Below are 20,257 nucleotides of genomic sequence, written 5' to 3'. Positions count from 1 at the left end.
ATGTTAGCCTGCTTAGCATCCTTAAATGCTGTTCTACTGTGCTGTCACCTTTACCTGCTTTCAATTCTATGTGTCCAAAATCAGAAGTGAGAGGTGAGTTTATCTGATAATTATGTGGGGCCCTGAGTAAGTAATACCATGTGGCTTCATCTGTTTTGGACTTGATTAATAAAGCATAGGAGGTGGTAGTGGTGGATTGTATTTTCTGTGTGCTTGCTTTTCATGAGACACCTTTTATAGATGTGTTTTGTTCACTTCCTCTGCAAGAAGAAATGTAGTTTATCAACTTCATGAAAGACTGGTTTATTCTCAGAGTCCCTGTAATGGAATTTTAATACATTTTTTCCTAGGATTAATGTGGTTTTTTCAAACCCCAAACTTTTACTCAGAAAGGCAATACTGAAAATACAGAAATGCAGAATACTTTTATTCAGAAGAGTATTTGAAAACAAATTCAATACACTTCCTTCCTAAAGTTAACAAAGTGAATAAAAAACTTGTTGTTAGTGATTTACTATGAAATCTAAAGCTGTTGATACAGTCAGATACTAAGTTCTTATCATTTCTGGAAATTTTAGTTTACACATCTGAATTTTCATGCTTAATGTCAGCTTCTATTCCACTGGCTCACTAACTACTGCTGTAGTTGAGTAAGAGAAGGGACTAATGACCACAACAATTTTGTAATGCCGAAAACCAGCATCATTAGCTGTGAACACCACCTGGAAAAAGAAAAAAACAAATATGAAACAAACAAGGAGTGATCTCTACATAAAAGCCTACATGGAGCTATTGTGCTCCTTTTATGTAAATTCACATGAAACTTCAGAAATATTCTCACTCTTAACTGTGACTGCCTGTAACACACAGCTTTCCTGCTGGGTAAAAATCCCTTGTTAGAAGTATAAATATCACATTATTTAAGATTTTATACAATTTATTTATTATCCAAATTTGCATTTCCTTGTTGGTACTCATAAATGGCAACAAGACTTTTTTTCTTATTTCCTTATTCCTTCCTTATGAAGGTCTACTATGAACCCCACTGATTGTCTTTATTAAAAAAAATGAAAACAAGCTCATTCTTTCAAGTGTTGGAATGTTTTTGTTGCTCTTATCACATTCTGTACTCCAAGAAACAGAATTAAACAGTGCTACACTAACTATCATTAGGCCATAGTATAAAACAGTGAGTTTCTTTAGTTCTACAAAATCTAGTAGAGAAGGACTGCATTGGTTATTTGGCCACAGAGTGATAATAACCTTACATGTGAATGATTTACCACAGCCCTATTAACATCTCCCTGATCAGCACATCCTGTCCTTTGATTTCTCACTCCACATAGTACATTATTGTGTTATGAGATGAGAGGTGTCAGCTTTTAAAATAGACAGTTCAATAACATTCTATGATGCACAGCTTGTGCTGCTCTCAACAGTAATAAAAAAGATGCATATGAAACAACCAGTGAACTGAGCAAAATGTGTTCTCTACTGCGGCTTATTTTTAAGAATGAAGGCTCTTGTACTGTAGATTAAATTAATTTCCAGTCAAACATTATCTTGCTATACAATCAATTTACTTGCATGCTGTAAATCTTTCATCTTCCTTTTATTTATTTCGGTTCTCACAGTAGGCAAGGCTATCCAGCATTAACCTTCACTGTTGTCTAGTATAAGAATGTCATCTTTCATTTGTTTCAGGAAGGCAGAAAGAAAATTTAATCCAGGTGTTTGCCACCTTTTCTCCAAGGAGATAAGGAACAGCTGAGCAGCTCTGTCATAGTCCAACAAATAACTAATATAGAACTGCTACTACTGAAAGGTCATAGGAAAGTGCTGATGGTGTGATGGGGAAGGAGACAGTCCCCAGGAAGTCCCAAATCCTGCAGCAGGCCTCACTTGGGAGCTGGTTTGGAACACCTTCCTCTGACCAGTTTATTTGTCCCATGCAAATTAAAGAGGCATGTTGTACCTTTTTTTCTGTTGTAAACTGAGGATCCAAGCATCCATAACAAAGTACATACTTCCATTGTCCTTAAAAGTCTAAATTATGAGCTTTGTCTGTAGCCATACAAATACTGGTTTAAAAGGCAGATAAATGCTTTTCCCAGGAGACTTCTCTGAGTACTCCACTTGTCCCTCAAACACTTGGAATAATCACAGAAACCATCATGGACTTAAGTAGAGGTAGAAGTAGGGAAAACTCTTCATAACTAACACATCTAGGACTGTTGAGACTTACGGGGTAGGTAGTAAATAGGTTCTGTCATGACTGTGCTGCTATCAAGCTTTGAGAATGTGGATTTAATGTGGAAACATTTAAAAGCAATAATAAAGTTCAACATACACAGTTAGTAACTGAAGCCTACATATATTAGTATCTTTATTCTAGCTGAAATTCAGGAAGAAATGAATACTCACATCAGCATGATGGTGGAAGGGATTCAAGCCCAAACTCTTCCAATAAGAGGCTGTATCTAACTCAAGCTTGTAAGACCCTGTTCCAAATTGTTCTTTAGTTGTAAGCTCTGGGATGCCTCCTTTTTCATTGGTTTGTCTGTGTAATGGTAGAAGAACATATTTTTATAGCTTGGTTAAAAGCCTGAGAAAGATGCAGTTTTTAGCAATTGAACTTGAGTGGTGTTTGGCTTAAGTAATATGATGAATAGTTCTATTGATCTGGAATGGCTTACGTCCATCTGTATTATGGATGCTTCAGAGCTTATCTTGGCATTTGCTACTTCCACAGTGACCACAGCAGTTGGCTGCCTGCCATCTCACTAACTCTGCATGGTTTGGGGGTGAGCCAAAAACTGACATTATTGTTCAGAGACTCTTGGCAGAGTCTTGGAGTTAATTAAATGAACCCACTCAGAGGGAAAACTTCACCACTGCTGTAAGCAATGTGGAAGCTCTATGATGCACTTACTGTGCAACTAAGTAGGGTCAACTGTCCTGATTTTTCCACAGTTTTCTTTCTTATTTAAATGCATTGAGTTGTTTTATCAGTCTAAACATTTTTTACAGTTGGCTATTAGAAATTTGAGATCTGCTATTTGAAATTACCATGGGTCAGCTAACAATGTAGGCCTATGGAGCTCCTTGTGGCTTGTATTGACCTCAGCAAACAGATGGTTTTGTTTGATTTGAAGATGCTATCAGCATTATCTAAAGCCCTGATACTGGCTTGAAACCATACATCTTTGAACACCAACTCATTTAGGGCACCAGAAGCAATATTGAATGCTGTCTCAAACATGTCTCTTTTTTGAAACCTCTTTCTGTGAAATAAGTTTTATAACACAGTTTTTATTAGGTAGGTTATCCACAAATAACAGAGCTCCCAGTGTCTGATTTTGGTAGCCAAAAACCACTGTTTTGTGTTCTAGCTGGCAATTTTTTTCTGCACATATTTTATTCAAATTACATTCAGAAAAAAATAATTTCATTGTCCAGTGCATTACAGAAGATTTGTTTTTTCATATGGCTTATAAAATAAAATGATAGAACACCATTTACGTTTTACAAGATGCTCTGTAGTCAGAAGTTATCAGAAGTTTTTTATCCATTCAATTGTCTCTATTTTTCTTTGTCATAGATTGATCTTTGCTAGATTACTGGTCTTTAATAAGCTTTCTCAGATACTACCAAACACATCTTTGAGAACATTTATTCCAAGATCTCTTGCTAACATTCAATTATTTACAAATTATCAAGGATGGAGAGGTTGATTTAGTATTAGCATGACTTTTGCTTACCTTATTTTGAGGTTACTTTTCTTATTGTTTCAAAAGTTAAATGTGTTTTTAAGGCTTCGGTCAACATCCAGCTGTTTAGACAAATATCTCTATATAGAATCTCTAAGCTCAGAAATGAAGATAAGTAAACTGAACACTCTTACCGGAAAATTTCACATATTTCCAGCAACAGAATATGTGTGAAATTGTCTTCTCACTTGAGGGCGTGAGGCAATTTAAGTAGGACAACATGAATAGATTGTTTTCCCCACATTGTACAATCATGTGTGCCCTTCATTGCTGTATTTTTCAAGGACACGTAAGAGAGCAGTGTTGCTCCTGCCAGCCCACTGCTCAATACAATCAAAGAGCTGTATGTACAGTTTCTGTTGGAATTTCTAGAAATGCATCTGAGTCTGGAATTCCACCATTGAAGTTCATGGCCTATGCCAGCTTTAGCCCTTAGGAGCCCCTCTCACTTTTTTTTTTTTTTTAGGTGGAATATACCGTTAACATACCTGTTAACAGGTGAGGTCTCAGGTGAGACTTTTCTGCTATCATGAGGAGCTAAGGCTGGAAGTGGCATATTGTTTGTTGAATAAGGAATGCTCATTCTGTGTATCCCCTAAGAATTTTTCCAATTTCATTCCAGACTATAAGTAAAAAATTGCTTTTTATTTCTTTAAAGTGGTAATGTTTAATAAAATAGAGGGCAATTAAAAATAATCTACCTTTGAAATTCTACAATTATATTTTTTAAAAGACATGGAAATATCTAAATATCTGGAGATTATTTTTATTATTTGAGGTGTAATTGCTTCTCTGTGGGGGAGGAGGTGAGAAAGCTTTGTCCCCAGATTTTCTCCTTTTGAGTAAGTCCTTTATCTTGAAGTAAAGAAGTGTATCAAATATGATTTATTATAGGTATGATTTTTTATATGTATGATTTATTTATAAACCAGTTTCTTTTTACATCTGTAGTGTTATAAGAAATGAAAATCCATTTAGAAAGATGGAAAATAGCCAACAAAGGCAGGATTCTCAACCAGAGTTTCAAAATCTAAGAGTCTGTCTGATTCTTCTGGTAAAAGTGCAGCAGTTCATTGCTGGGTAGTAAAAAATAATAGAGACCTTTGCAATGAAATTGAAGAGAAGCAATGGCTGAATTAAAGGATATCTTAAAATACTTTCTTGTGTTCATGGGAATTATAAAGCATTATAAAACCATTTTGGTAGTTGAAACTGTAGTACATTTAAAAGACAGTAGCAACAAGTTAATTCAATTGTATGTTATTTTTCCTCTGAGCAAAAAAGACATCTCACGTTAAAGAATGTGGAACTGGTCTTGCAACTATTTGGCCTCTTCCCATTGCCTTTCCCATCTTTCACTCATTATTTTAGTGTGACTTACTTTGAATTTAACAGTAGCCAAACTCCATCTGATTCTTCTCTATATAACTTCACTGGAACATTTTGAGCTGGACTTCCTCGGACTGAATCCACAACTTTTATGAAAAGAGGGCTCTTGGCGTCAAGAGGCTCCTTCAATAGGAAGAGAGAATTTTTATGTTGCAAGAAGGGTAAGTGGTGGTGCATCATAAAGCAGTAAGGAATATATTCTTTAGATCTACAGTAGAGACCATATTTTCCAAAAGAAGATTGCTATGCACTGCAGAAACATAATCTGAAGCTTTCTGGGGGCTAGATATTCTGGAGCCAGGCAGGAAGATTTCAGGAGCTGTTGGGCATGTAGCCAGGTACACCAGGGAGGCACTGCACCTGTGAGACCACATTTCTATTCCTTCTTTGGCATGGCTTAGCTACACATCATCTCCAGCATGAAGTTGTAACTAAATTGTAGCCTCAACAGAAAATAATTACATCCTCAGAGGTAACAGGAATATTTAAGAATCTGACAACTCTTCCTCTGTATTTTGGACTGGCAATTTGAGCACAGCTTTCTGGATTTGAGAGCCTCTGATACCTTGTTGCCATAGAGTTATCTTAATTCTGCTGTAAACGATGAGAACTACATACAGATTCGCTCCTAACAGCATGTTGAATCAGATTTGTCAGCCCTGGCAGCTACACAAGGATAGGAGAGGAAAACCTTCCTTCAAATACAGGATGGCTATAGTTTCACTCCAACATATTCATCACAAGTAGTGATTATGGCCTGATGTTTTACCTGTTCCAAAACAGAGCTGAATCAGGGCTTTGACCTTATCTAATTCTGCAGATGAAGAGTGAGAAAACAGAGCTTTGTAGAAGGTGCTAATCAGGGATGATCTCAAATCAGTCACTGATATCCATTTAATCATTGTAACATGAATTGTGATGTAGATGGTTAAAAATTAAGAGCCCTCTCTTTTATTCCCTCCTACATTCTGGGATGGTCCATGGACCATGAGCCCTGTTTGATATCAAACTAATGTATCAGCATGTCTCTATGCTACCTGTATGCCCAGATTCATCATGCTCCCTTTCTGGAATGCAGGGGCTCCTCACTGCTGGTTTTGTGAGGCCTTGGCAAGAAGGGCTGCACTGACACCACTGGTGTTCCTGGCTTTTACACCCTGGGAGATCAGTGAAAGTCTAATTCCTTGACAAGCTTAGTCAGGTATTATTTTCCCAGAGATTAGAATTCAGAGGAAAAATTAGTAGTTGAGGAGAGAGAAGCAAAACCCTGTAGGAGAATTTCAGACTGAAGCATCTAAATGTTCAGCTTGCTTTCCTGGGATTAATGAGCCCTCTGGAAGAAGGATCCTGACTTTGGCTCTGTTCTTTGCTTATATGGGATTGAGCTGTAGTGGGTAGAGCAGTAAGGCAGAAGTCTAGAGAAGGCCTTTCTCCAGCATGGATTTTGCATCAGGAAACAAAATTCCTCATGACACAGATTGTTCATTATGTTTTGAAGGCTCAAAGTTTTTTTTTGTCTAGTGAATATGATAGTTTTTCCTTTCTTGTCTCATGTTGTTTTTCATGTAGTTTCTGTGTCTAATGATGAGTGCTACTTATCTACCCACAAAGTCCTCTCACTAATCACTAGAGAAGGAGAAAGAAGGACCAGAAAAAAGCAGCAGCAGAGAACTACAGTCAATACATACTGTAAAATCAAAATAATCAAAACAGAATAGAATATTATATTCTTTTTGCTTACACTAATTAAAAATAATAAAATTTTTGAGACTAAATCATCAGAAGGACTTCAGTCCTGAGACACTTACCGGTGGTGCAGCTTCAGAGCAAAATGCCAGGCCAGCTAAGAAAACCAGAAATACAGACTGAAAAGCCATTTTGCCTATCAGTAGGAAGCCTGTGTCATCAAGCAGAAACTGCTGGGATCTGTGATTTTTATATCAAGGCCTCTGAAATGAAGCTGCTTATCAGAAACCCCCTGTGACTTTCAACACGCAGATTCATACTATTTACTTAGTAAACAATGAGAAAATAAGTAACCCATACAAACATGAACCTTGTCTGAAAATAAGTCTTTTCTATCCTTGTCTGTGCAAATATTGTGAACATTGCCTAGTTCAGCTACATTGGTCAATCTTCTTGGAAACAATATCTATTCTGTTTTATTTTTCTCTTTTTATTGAGGAATAGTGCTGTATTGACCACATATAATTGAGAGAAATACAAATGTAATGTCAACTCAGCAATTTCAGTGAGAAATTCTCTGTGGTTATGCCTTGGTTTAATTGAGTCACCCATGCTTATATATTAAGAACTTTCTCTCTGTGTTGCTCTCCTTTCCACCTCTAATAAAATGTAGGTGGATAATCTCTGGGGTATCTAGTTATCTTATGTATTCCCTAGGAAGAATAACATACTACTTTTTGTTTTCAGCATGACATCAAGATACTTACACACTCACTTCTGATGCACAGTTAAATACTATTTAAGTTTTATCACTTGTGACTTAAATTCAGTAGGAGTTCAGGACTTTCCCCATACAACTGCAAGTCAACTCCTTCCAGAAGTATCTGGTTCATTCTGGGGAAATGTTGCTTCTTGAAATTAAACTTTGTCTTGTCCATACGCTCTTTTACTAGGTTTATCCTCTCATCAGATGAATGACTACAAGCAGAGTAGTTTTTTTGTTTGGTTTGGCTTTTTGAGGAGTATATCTCTATGAGCATATTTATGTCCTCTTTTGAGGGCTTAGCATAACACACTGCAAATGAAACCCACTGGTTTTCAAGCTCCAGGAACTTCAGAATCCCATGAAATCTCCATACTTTATGACGGGTGCTATTTTGAAACTATTTGGACTGCTTTCAAGAGTTGTGTAACTGTGGTAGCATCTAGAAATCTGTGGAAAATTTACCAAATAGTGAAACATCAAAGGCAAGCTTTTGTAACTCGTGAATTCACTTGCTATGCTGTCATCCCAGCAGGCCCTGGGTATAAACTCCAAGGTCAGTGGCAAATGAGCACTGAAGGTTTCTGACTGGCATGATTTCAGTTTCTTTCTCTGTAATTTATGTAATCCAGTTAAAAACCAATTCCTCTCCTTCAGGATATTTTAAATGCAATAGGCCATGTGTTTACAGAAATCACTGCTAAAGCCCTCAAAAGTCTTTAGTAAGTTTATCAGCAACTTTATTTGAGTCACAGTTACTCTACAGTTTACCTTTTCCTATTTCTAAAAATATGAAGAGACTATTAAGATGATGCTTCTATTTTAGGACTTCTTTTTAATGATGGCTAGAGATTTGACCTATTAGAGATTTAACTGGAATGCACCGAAATAGGATAGTCAGTTGTGTTATGTCAAACAATTACTTTAATATCAAAGATGTTAAAATTGCTAATTGAAGTTACTTCAGTACTTCCTAGAGTAATTGAGCAGCCAACTTTCCTCTTTAAACATCAAAGTTTTGAGGCTTACCTGAAGTTTTAAGTAAAAACACATTTTAACTCTTTCAGCTCTCTGGATATACATATTTCAACAGTTCCTGCATTGTTTTTTCTGCTGCTAGGTATTCAGAATTTCACCTCTTCACCCTGTCACCTGGTTGATGGTGGGACCATCTTTTCTGTGTGTAAACTTGGAGCAGCACAGATGACTTTCTTATTTTGAGTCTATTTGGTAAATTTTCTTAAGGTAACACAACCATATGAATTTCCTATTTTAAGCCAATGTATTTAGTGAGACTTCTTTAAGGTAGTGGAGGAAGACAACAAAACTAAATCAAGTGCCATCCCATATGTGTTTTTCAGATGTCCTTTGCACTTCAATGCAAACCATAATACTTTAGAAAACAATAAAATTTAATAAAATTAAACCAATGGAATCACAATTGTTTTAAAGAAGTTATATTTTATTGACTTGTCTGAAGTTTGCCAGGTTACAAAATGGGAAAAAAAAACAACAACTAATGTAGCAAAAAGTTATGCATTAGCAGTAGGAAAAACCTTCCTCCTAAAAGCCTATGATAGTTCTAGTGGAGGAAAGTGTCTGTGAAAAGACAGCACACGTTTATTCCTGGGGATCAGTGACAACAGCAGTGGTTGAGTAGGAGAAAGGGCTGAGGAGGGCGGCAATGGTGTAGTGGCGGTGACCAGAATCATTAGCAGTGAACACCACCTGGAAAAGAGAAAACTTGTGGTCATGATGAGCAACACCCATTCAAAACTTCCTTGTTAACAACTGAGAAGCACATCCCACTTCATCTGCAGAGTACTTTGCTGGTTCTGTTCAATGCTTTTGCACTTCTGAAGGGTAACGCTTCCTGTTACTTTGTGATACCTGCCAGGGACTCAGATATTAGTGAAATTTGGACCAAAGTCCACAAAGAGTGGTGGGGTGGAGCTCAGGTGGGTTGAAGCTGGATGGAGATACTCACACCTGAGCCAGGCAAACTGCTTTGTGCTGTGCAATGGGAGGGTAAGAGGGAGGTATCTCAAATGACCAATAAGAAAGATGGGGTGAAATTCCACTCAGGGAATTTAAATAAAAGATTTTTGGATGTGCAAAGTAAATGTAGTAGATAGAGCACACAGTAAATCAGTTTAGGATGGAAAGCAAAGAGAGAGATAGGACATGATCATATTGCTGGCCTGATTATGAAATTTAAGGATCAATGAAATAATCAACTTTTCCATTATGGTTATTTACATTTTTATACCTCCTTTTTAAAAAAAAAAATTATTGCGTATTTTAGTCCTGAATATTATTTTAAAAAAAGACATACCAGAAAGAATTGGTTTTTTCCTGTAACTACATGTCATATTAGAATTCAGGGATTTTCATGTGACTAATATGGGGGAAATACCTCTGAATCAAGCATCGCTTACTTCCTATAAAATTAGGGTTTACAAATCTCTCCATTCCTTCAGCAACAGTAAAAGCAGCCCCTTTTTCTTGGTACATTTTTTTCTTGTTTGTTTTTATAAAAACTGTCTAATTTTGAATAATGTAGCTGTTTTTGAACAAGATTCCCTACTGGTATGAATGCGTGAATGGGCACAGCTACACTTTGGAAGAGCTGTGTCAGCATTTGCAGGGAAGTTGGCTCCTTCTTTTGGCTTAGCTGGCTATTTGCTGCCTCTATTTGCTCAATCTTTTGTGAACCACTTCACTGAGTGATGCTGCTCCTTCAGTATTTGTTTGTTTGTTCTGTGTTTGCTCTTTCCAGCTGATGCCACAACACAGGCAGTGTATGCAGGTTATTAAGGGTATTTGCAAGAACTTACATCAGCGTATTCATGGAACGCAGAAAGTCCAAGCGCCTTCCAGTAAGCGCTGGTTTCAAACTTCACCATGTATTTTCCTTCTACAAACTGTTCTTCTGTCGTGAGCTCATGAATCTCCCCATACTCTGTGGTTTTCCTGCAACAATTAAATATCCATGTAAATATTTGATACTGTCATTTAGATGCTAAACAGAAAGAGTCAGTGTGGAATAATAAATAGCAGAGGGACCAAATTCTACATTGAGCAGTTTCTAATAATCTGAAATAATTCCTTCTCTCTATGTAGTGTATGTTTCCATATTGCAGAGTCTGTCCTTGTTACCAGCTCACCCACATACATCACAAATCACAGCTGGCTGGTTTAAGGTCCCTCTTTTAATATCATGTTTAACTTGTACCAAATGCCCTCTGGAACCAAAGATTACTCTCTTAGGAGGAGGATTGTCATGATGACAGGCAGGATGCCAAGTCTCAAAATAAAACTAAGGAGAGAAATTTTATTAGAAAATTATTTTGCTCTCTAGTTATTAGCACTGAGGCTCTGGGGTTTATTCCCATACACTGATGTGACTTTATGTGACCCTGAGTGGTAAGGGCTTGGAATAGCAATTTAGCATCACAAGATTTTAATAATTTGAATTACAGCACCTTAGTCAAAGAGAAGAGGGACCTCTTCTACTGGGTACCATACAAATGGGCAATAGGAATTCCCAGCTCAGAGATTATGGGCTCAGCTCATAACAAAAAAGTTGTGGATGAAGAAACTCCAGCAGCAAGGAGGAAGTGTAGCCATCATTGCACCCTATTTGTTTGAAAAGGAAGCTTTTCAAGCTTTTTATGACAGCTGTTCAAATATATACATACTTAGCTCCTAAACCCCATTTATCTTCTTTTCCTCCTTTTATTTACTATCTGATTTTTTAACCTTTTTGGGTTTTTTTTCTTGGGGTTTTTTTGGTTTGTTTTGTTTTGTTTTGGTTTGTTTGTTTGGGTCTTTTTCTGCTGAAAATATTTATTTGATATTTATAGCACTTCATAACCACACACAGTAGTTGAAGGAAAAATGAAGAAACCCTTGACCAGAAGAACTAGTGGAACTTTCCTGTCTTACTGCAAGGAGTAACTGCCTAGGCAGGAAACAAGCTCGAGGAGAAGGAGAAGGAGGGAAAGCACTGACATGCTGCTTCTCTGAGACAGAATCAGTTGTGCTGTTGGGCTTTTCTTTCCCAGTCTCTTTCTCCTCCTTCACCTTCTTTGTTACCTTAGGTTAATGGTGGTAAATAAATGATTGAAAGACAGAGCTTTCGCTTAAATTAAGAGGTAACAGGATTGAAAATCCCGGGCAGATAAAACCTGCAGAGAATCCAAGTCCTATTTGAAACAAGTATCACGGTCAATTTGTAAAGTGTATGCATCTGTTTTCTTTTAGTTTAATAAGTAATTCCTGGTTTAATCTATATTGCTTTAATAAAAGGAGAAAGAATTAATTTGTGAGTGTCCTTTTAGCAGTGAAACAGAATTACTGAGATCCTGCAGAAGAGAAGTTAGCAATCCACATACTTCTGCTTACTAGCTGGATAGTCTAGACACAAACCAGTTAAAAGGAAGAATGGTGTCTGCCTCAAAATCTTTGTTCAGGCAAACAAATTAGTTTTAGTTTGAGGACAGCACGGCTGCAGCTGGAATGGTGCTTTCCTTAACGGGTGCTGCCCCAGAGTGGCAGATATTAACAGTCCAGAAGAGCTGGGAAACTGGAAACAAGAGCTCACTTGAAAAGGCATGCCTGGTACCAGAAGTTAATGGCACTCTCTTTATTTTCATTATTAAGTAGCAGCTATTCAATGCAAGTGGTCTCACAAGGAAACCCTTCAGCATTACTGCTGCACTGACAGCCAACAGGACAGTGTGTGATTCAGAGCCTGGAGGGGATTAGCACAAGGCAGAGGATGCTCAGCATTCATCACTGCTAGCAAAGTGCTGTGATTGCTTATGAACAACACTTGTATTTCTGTCTGGATGGGGGAGTAAATGTAACATGGTTCCTCATTCTTAATAGGATGTGGACTGCCAGCATCTGCTGTAAGATGGACAGTCAAGTTTAAAAAGCTGTGCTTTTCCAGTTAAGTTAAAAAAGCTGTGCTTTTCCAGTTAAACTACTATGGTGCCAGCCTAGATGGCAATCCTCATCCTCTTTTTGGCTATCTGGACCATACCTGTATATTGTGGCCAGGTTAAATCTACACTATCTGTATAATGATGGTTATGAACTCTTAGGACACATACTGCATGGAGATAAACTGTGCTCTCAGCTGCAGACTGCTGATGAAATATCTCAGGAACATGAACTATTATTTTGGAGGTTAAAAACAAAAAAAAGGAGTTGTGGAATCACTTTAAATACACAGGAGTCTTTTTTTCATGATTTGTAACCTAAATCACATGAAAATTATGTTTGGTGACTGTAACTCTTGAAATACATAAGACCTAGATTTCCAAAATCTCATGAGGAATGAGAAGGTCAAAGCTAGTTATGGAAGGAGCTCATATGGAATCCAAATCACATGCTTCCCAGGTCTCTGTGCCCTAAACCCTTCCTCAGTATGTGTCTCAGATCAAGTTATCTCTTTTACATATTTTCAGCTAGAGTAATTTTGAAAAAAGCCTCTTAATAAAGGCAGCTCTTGCTATGCTAACTCCCCCCCTACCCCTTAAATGCCATTACTCAAATTCAACAGTTGCTAGGAGCATTTGCTTAATTCCATCAAGTGTGTGAGTAAAGTACAAACAAGCAAATAAAAAGGTAAAAATTAACTACAATAGATACTTGTATAAAATGTAATTTTCCCATATGTATCTGCTAGGGACTGTAACTTCAAAATATTATTCACCTGACAGGAGTATTTACATATTGGATTCCTGGACTGCATTCATATTTTCAGCTGTTTTAACACAGGGAAATTCTGGCTTCCACAAAAGAATAAAATTGTAATTGCATATGAAAACCCATTTCAAACAAGTGTCATCAGCCAAAGCAAATGGCATCACTGCAAGCAGCCTTGGTTAAGATGCACATCAAGGAAAAGGTCAAAATCTCTACCTGCAATAAAAAATGTGATTTAATTTTCTTTCACTGCCACCCCCCAGCAAAATGGATCTCACTTGCCTAGGGTTAATCTTCTCAATTTGTATTTAAGAGGAAGTGATTTGATTTGCTTGGGTGTACAAACCTAAAGTGTCAACAAAAGTTGCCTAAGAGCTCTGGGATTAGTCTCCTTGGGCTTGTTGAGAGCAGCATTTCAAACTAAAAAAGAAAACACTGTTATGCCCCAAAAGTGAGGGCATTTAACAATAATGTTACATTTATCTTATTCCTCTGCATATTGTTTTTGTATTAGATGTTAAAGAGCACTTGATGAAACATTTGAAATAATTTAGTTTCCTAATAATGCAAGAAATACTCACTAGGGATAAGATGTTGTCTTTGTCTCTGCTTTCCTTGAAAAATGTGTCTTTTTTATGGAGTTTCTCTGTTAATTAAAGTATATAAATCCATTCTAAGAGTCATTTGTTCTTAACACTCAGCATTTGGGAGTGGAGTTGTTTTTTTCTCTTTCAGTCTTGTAGATTTTCTTGCCAGTTTTCAATGGGGAAAAGTAATTTTTGTGTTTTCTTACATAAGAAGAAACCATTCAGATGGAGAGAAAGGTATCTCTCCTTATAGTCTTCTCCTCTGGGGTTTTCTTTTTTTTTTTTCCCCTGCAGCTTTTATGTAAATCATGCTATAAAAAAATCCTAGTAAAAGATAGTTAAATGTACTGTTGACTCCTGTCTATTCTTGTGCTTATTATTCAGTGCTTGAATATTCATTCTGATGCTACTGGAGGTTTCTCCTGAGTTATTTAAAAATCTGATTCAACAAGTTGTTGCAATGAAAGTTAAATGTCTGAATACCTCAGCTATTTGAATTTTAGTAAGCTGTATTCTTCTGTTATTCATACACTTCTCACAGACAGAAGGTATTATTGTCGGACACTCTGTGATGTCCTAAAGATGCTTTGTATGTATTGAGCTGTCATTCTAGAAAAAGACATTCAGAGCTATAGAAATGGCCACAAACAAATGCTGAGATTTTGCTCATGTGTTGTGTTACAATAGGACTCTCTAAAACTTTCTGGTCATGGAGTTTCTTCCAACCAGCATATTTGTTACACAGCAAAAGATGAATAATGGATTTATTATTTGTATGTATGCAGACAAAGCTTAGGGAGAGGATTTTCTTTGTGACTGCTGCAAATAAAGCTGTATATCCATTGCATGTGAAGATAGGTTAGTCTGGATTATTTACAAAATGCTGGGAAAGAGGCTTTTATTTTTTTTTCTTTTTCTATCTATAGAAAGGAAAGATAATACTGAAGCTGGGAGGAAAAATTAAGTATTAAGGCTAGTCCCTTACAAAAATGAGATGAGCATCTGAACATATTTTTGCAATTGGCATTTCAGTGCTATTAAGTTTCACTTAAATCTAATGGATTTTAGACCAGAATTCATGTGCTGTTAACACTGTTAATAAGGCACATGTGGTAGAAAACATACTGCTGTGTTGATCAGAGCTCCATTCTGTTAACTTCTCAGTTGTTTGCCTGAGGCACCTTGAAAATGGCTCCAGAAGACCACACAACTTACCCAACAGCAAAGTCCTGCCAGCTTCCATCTTCAGCCTGTTTAAAAACCTTAACAGTTACATCAGATGCAGGACTTCCTCTGACTGCATCCAGCACTTTCACCATAAGAGGGCATTTGGAATCAACAGAGCCATGGGAGACCTTGGAGAAAGGAGAAGTTGTATAGGAACTGTTCGCCAAGCCTGCAAAAACCTTCTTCCAAAGGAAAGATGGATCCTAATTGCAGAATTACTCTTCACTTAAAAGTAAGATTTTTGCCAAATGCTATACAAAGCCAGTTTGCAAACATCTATTTCTTAAGTAGGGTATCTTAGAGATCTATACTGATAACTTTATTACACACACACACACACACACACACACACACATTGTTTGATCAATATTTGGAGTTGCATATGGCTCTAGGAAAATGTTATCCTGTTATAACTTTATAATGAGATTACAAATAAGAAAATAGTAAATTATTCTAATTGCAGACAAAATATGTTAGCTAGGGAAACCAGCCAAGAAATACCTATGACATCCTAAGGCTGAAAGAATATCCCTTTCCTAGGCTTCATTATGTTATAAGGAATCTTTAGTCATACTTCAAAAATATTTTTAGTGCTTTAGAGAAGCACTTGTTTGGCAAAGCTCCCTCCTTATTGAAGACAGGGGATGTGAGTCATGAACAGAGAGAAACAAACATAAAAGAGGGTCACACCTCCCAGACCCCTGACCCTTCCATAATACCTTAAAATAAATGGCAAAAGAGAAAAGTTTTAAGAATTCTGAAGATGCTATGTAAAAAACCCCAGGAATAGCATTCTGGCAAAACCTAATTGTTATAGAATTTCATGGATGAGGAGGATGCTAGTCTTCTAGAAAATCTAGATTGTCATTCTTGTAATGATTGAGTTTGAATACAAAGAGACTCACCAATGGCGCAGCTTCAGAGAAAAATACCAGTCCAGCTAAGAAAACAAAGAGCACAGACTGAAAGGCCATTCTGCTTGCTGTTAGGGAGCCTTGCTGCCAGCAGCCAGGAGCTGAGGGGATTTGGGATTTTATAGCCAATCCAACAACAAAACAGGCTGCTTATTGGGTGCCCATATGACTCCAAAACTGCTGATTCTGATTATTTGCTTAGTAAATAGCCCAATCCTAGAGTCAGTCCATGAATAGCACTGCCATTGAAGTCAAAGGAAGGACTGCAGGATCACTAGAGCAAAGAAAATAAGTAACGGACACAAACATGACCCTTGCCTGGGGAGATTACACTCATAGAAAGCCCTCCACAAAATAAGGCAAATGACCTTTGTTTGCCCAGAAATACAGCCAGTTCTAGAAGAACATCCTTACCTTGTCCCCAGGTTGTGTACCGTAATGCCCCAGTGCTTTCTCTGTGCCTGCCCCATGTTTCTTCCCAGTGCATTCAGTATTTTCTGAGGATCAGATCCCACACATGGATGCAGACTCAGTATGTGGGTGATGCAGTTTGTTCATTGTCTAGTTCAAGCAGGGCTAATTAGCCATGCTGGAAGACAGATTCCCAAGCAGATTCCTGCTTGTTGGAAAGGAGCAATTTTTGAGACACAATTTACACGGGATCTGACACAATCTGCCACTCACCAGAAGTTTCTTATGATTCATCTTGCCCAATATTCAGGTAGACATTCAGGTCTCCTCTTAAGTCACTGGGAAGAGACCTGTAGAGATCTGTCCCACTAGGAAGCTATAGATCTCAGGAATGGGAGATGAGTCTTCTCTTGCACCACGTGCCCCAGAAGGAGCCAAGGCAGCCAGCAAAGCCTGGTAGTTTTGTTAGCATTCGGCTAAGGTTCTAGTTGCCAAACCCTTATTTACGCTGGGAATGTTATTGATACATTTACATTTGTACATTTCTGCATGTATATATATGCATTTCATAGGTTTTTCAGGGGTGAACTCAGCCCCAGCCTAAGTTGACATAAGTCAGCTGGGGAAGATGGCATGGTATAGCTGCATCACATAAAAATAGTCCATACTGTACCCTGAGCTAGTTAAAAGACAAAGAAACTGCCCTGTTTAGCAGCTTCTTTCCCCCATGTCCTAAACAACCCTGATTCCACATTTCTCAGGAGCTGGCACTCATTTTTTACTGATTTCACAGTATTCTAACAAAAAGCAATTTTTCCCTTTAACTTGAAGGGGATTATGGTGAAGATCTCAGAGAGAAATCATGGATGGTATTCTCTAGAGACTTTCATGCCTTCAGGCTGCTTTATGCAGTTTTTCTCTTCAGGCAAAGTTGATTTTTGAGAAAAAAAAACCCTATAACACAGTAATCTCCTGAACTGGAATCAAAGTGCCCTTTGTCCTTACAGCAAAGCAGGCTGATACTGAATAACATTCTACACACACTTTGCCTGCACGTCAAAGTCAGTGCAAGGTGCCTAGCGGTAACAAACCATGCTGCAATCTAGTGCTTGTGGGTTGTATTCAGGTCTTGGAAACTTAAATACTGCTCTTAGATCTGTGCACCAGCCTATTACTTCATTATTTTGTTACCATTATTTGTGAATATTTCTCTGAAGCAATGCAGCTTTGTTTGTCTTGAAGAGAAATTATCTGTATTCTAGTGCAAATAGGCTGTCCTGTATTTTGCTGTCAGCTGTTCTGCAAGGAAATAATGCCAAGGAGTTAATTATATTGGCATTTGTCTGCATGAGGAATTGCTTTCCTATGGGAGAACTACTTAAAAAATAATGATTTTCTTCTAGGTTTTCCTGCAGACTAGCAATTTCTGAAAAATCAGGTCTACAGGGACAGTACCTTTCAGTTGTCCATATTATCTATTTTGCTTCCCTCTGTTACAACATTGGCCTTTCTGCAGCTGTTTTCCAGAGTGAATAACGAGCATGAAAAATGCTAACCCCAACATTATTTTTTTTAACTTGTCCTTCATTTGCTGTTTTTTTCAACTCTCATCCCCTACATAACCCAGACAGAGATTCTTTGACTACTGTCAGCCTCACCAGTCTGAGTGGAAATTAGACTTCATGTGTTTATGAATCACCATTCACACATCTTGCACACAACTAGATAATTTCTTTAAGTTCTAAGATACAGGTGGACTCAATGAGAAGATAAAAAAAATCTACTGTATCTCTGATCATGAAACATCTACAGTTTCTATAGAATTCTATTAAAATCCCATATGAACCTAATTTAAAATTACTATAGCCTAGTGAAAGAATGCTAAGTAGATCTTCGTTCTTCCATTGCAAGCCTCAACTTAGTACCACAATGTGGTAATATTTTCAGTCAAATGTATGTGAGGGCTCAGGGATTTGGAAGAGCTGGCTGAGAATCACTGGCTATGATTCTCCCTTGGTAGAGAATCAAATTATGATTGTGGGGGGCAAAAGGAGAAAGAGGATGGGTAAGTGCTGAGCATCCAACAGGTGCTGATTGACTGCTGTCTATCTGTTGTTTTTGCTAAACCTTTTCTGTGCAAAGGGATTCTGAAGCTTATATATTGAATAACTTATCCCAGATAAAATATGTGAGAAGGTGAAATGAAAAGGAGCTCTGAGATGTAAGTGGGGCTGGGAAATTCTAGGCCTCCTGAAGGAGAAGGGAAATTGCCATGAAGAGCAGGAAAGAGGGCAGCTCCCAGAGACTTCCAGCAGTATACATGCCACAGGAAAAGTGATGCAACACAGAGCCTTAGCACAGAGCAGTAGCATAAATGCCCTTTTGTAAGAAAAGAGTAAACAGAGTTAACCGAAAACTCAACAGAAAGATCTTTAGGAATCCTGGTGAGGAAGAAGCTGTAGGGTTACACAGCTGAAACAAAGATAGTATTAGGCTATATAGTGCAAGTATCTGGGATCTAGGGGACACATGAAACCCAGAAGAAGGGGTGGTCCCCCAGCATACAGGGTGATTAGGGTGCTGGAGAAGAAATGGCCAAGAGTCCCTGCTGCGTCCAGTGACCTCAGCTTTATGGAAGCCAAGAAGTGTGAGACCCCCAGTTATGGAAAAATTTAGATAATCTTCAAATATGTGAATGCTTTAAGGCTTATCTGAATTCCAAACCAATTGAAGTTCATCTCTGAAGAATTAGGATTAATGCCTATTTCTAATGAAAGCATACTCCCTGCTTGGAAGCATTACAGTGTTCAGGTCAAGAGCAAACATATCTTGCTAATACTCTTGTTTATGTCAAGGATTTTTCCCACTGTGCTACAGTATTTTTCTCTCTCTTCTGTGTAGTCTCACACACTAAGGCTTGTTTTACATAGATAAGCTCCTTATTCTCTGCTGCATTCCCTTCTATTTGACTTTATTTAGAAAGCCAACTGCTTCTACATGACAAAATGCTCAGACAGGCTGGAATACCTGACTTTGACCATAAAAACCTGTAAGCTTCTCCTGTGACATTGGAATGAAAGGGCCTGATAGATGGTAAGCCGTTCTGTAATCTGGATAGAATTCCCTAGTACTGTTCAAAGAATTAATGAATTCCTGGGCTCTGAAAAAATCCTTTCTATAATACGGAGACCTGAATGTGACACCTTTTTTCACTTCTCTGGTGTAACATTCCATAGGGTCTTGTGGGAAAAGACCTGAGATTTACCTCTCAAAGGAGTCTGCCTGAATTTTCTGAGCTAGAGTCAAGAATTCTATGAGTTTTACTTCATGTGTCTGCCAGCTGAGTTGCTGTGGCAGAGCTCTGGCACATCAGGAGAGTGCTTAATGCACTAACTGCTTGAAGCCAGTGAGAAATTTTCTGTTGCTTTCACTATTTGCTAATTACATAACATTTCCCCTCACTGCAAAGCCAGGGATAATGCTTTTCTAATTAATAAATGTGCTCAGGGAGGTTCATGTTTGAGCTTGAATTTCAATTTGTAAAGAATGGCATTAAAAACGATGGCATTTCAGGTATGTGTGGTGTTTGCATGTTTATCAGCCTTTTTCCTTTTCATTTTTACTGAGGAGAATATCTGTTTTTCAAGTTTTGATGATCATTCTCAGATTTCTTTTTTCATAGAACTAACACTACCTATTTTAATTGGAAGTAAGGAAACACTACTGATCCTGTGCAGAAAAATAAGAAAAACATCCTTATTTTGTATCTCAAATCAAATCCAGTTAATTCAA

General features: G+C 37.6%; 2 protein-coding genes across 2 annotated transcripts; both read right to left on the bottom strand.

Moving 5' to 3' along the window:
* Positions 1-400: 400 nt before the first annotated feature.
* LOC146441944 (transthyretin-like) lies at positions 401-7,126 on the bottom strand. The gene is made up of 4 exons (XM_085052744.1): positions 6,968-7,126; positions 5,152-5,282; positions 2,425-2,560; positions 401-722 (listed from the first exon to the last, which is right to left on the bottom strand). Exons 1-4 carry the CDS (start codon positions 7,034-7,036, stop codon positions 615-617), a joined length of 444 nt encoding a protein of 147 aa, XP_084908870.1. The 5' UTR covers positions 7,037-7,126; the 3' UTR covers positions 401-614.
* A 1,923-nt stretch (positions 7,127-9,049) lies between these two features.
* LOC146441943 (transthyretin) lies at positions 9,050-16,202 on the bottom strand. The gene is made up of 4 exons (XM_085052742.1): positions 16,046-16,202; positions 15,129-15,268; positions 10,446-10,581; positions 9,050-9,336 (listed from the first exon to the last, which is right to left on the bottom strand). Exons 1-4 carry the CDS (start codon positions 16,112-16,114, stop codon positions 9,229-9,231), a joined length of 453 nt encoding a protein of 150 aa, XP_084908868.1. The 5' UTR covers positions 16,115-16,202; the 3' UTR covers positions 9,050-9,228.
* Positions 16,203-20,257: the final 4,055 nt, after the last annotated feature.

This window comes from Lichenostomus cassidix, chromosome 2 (assembly GCF_008360975.1).
Source record: "Lichenostomus cassidix isolate B80296 chromosome 2, HeHo_3.0, whole genome shotgun sequence".
Classification (NCBI taxonomy): Eukaryota; Metazoa; Chordata; class Aves; order Passeriformes; family Meliphagidae; genus Lichenostomus; species Lichenostomus cassidix.
Note: the sequence above shows the minus strand (reverse complement) of the source record. Positions and strands in the feature narration are given on the sequence as shown.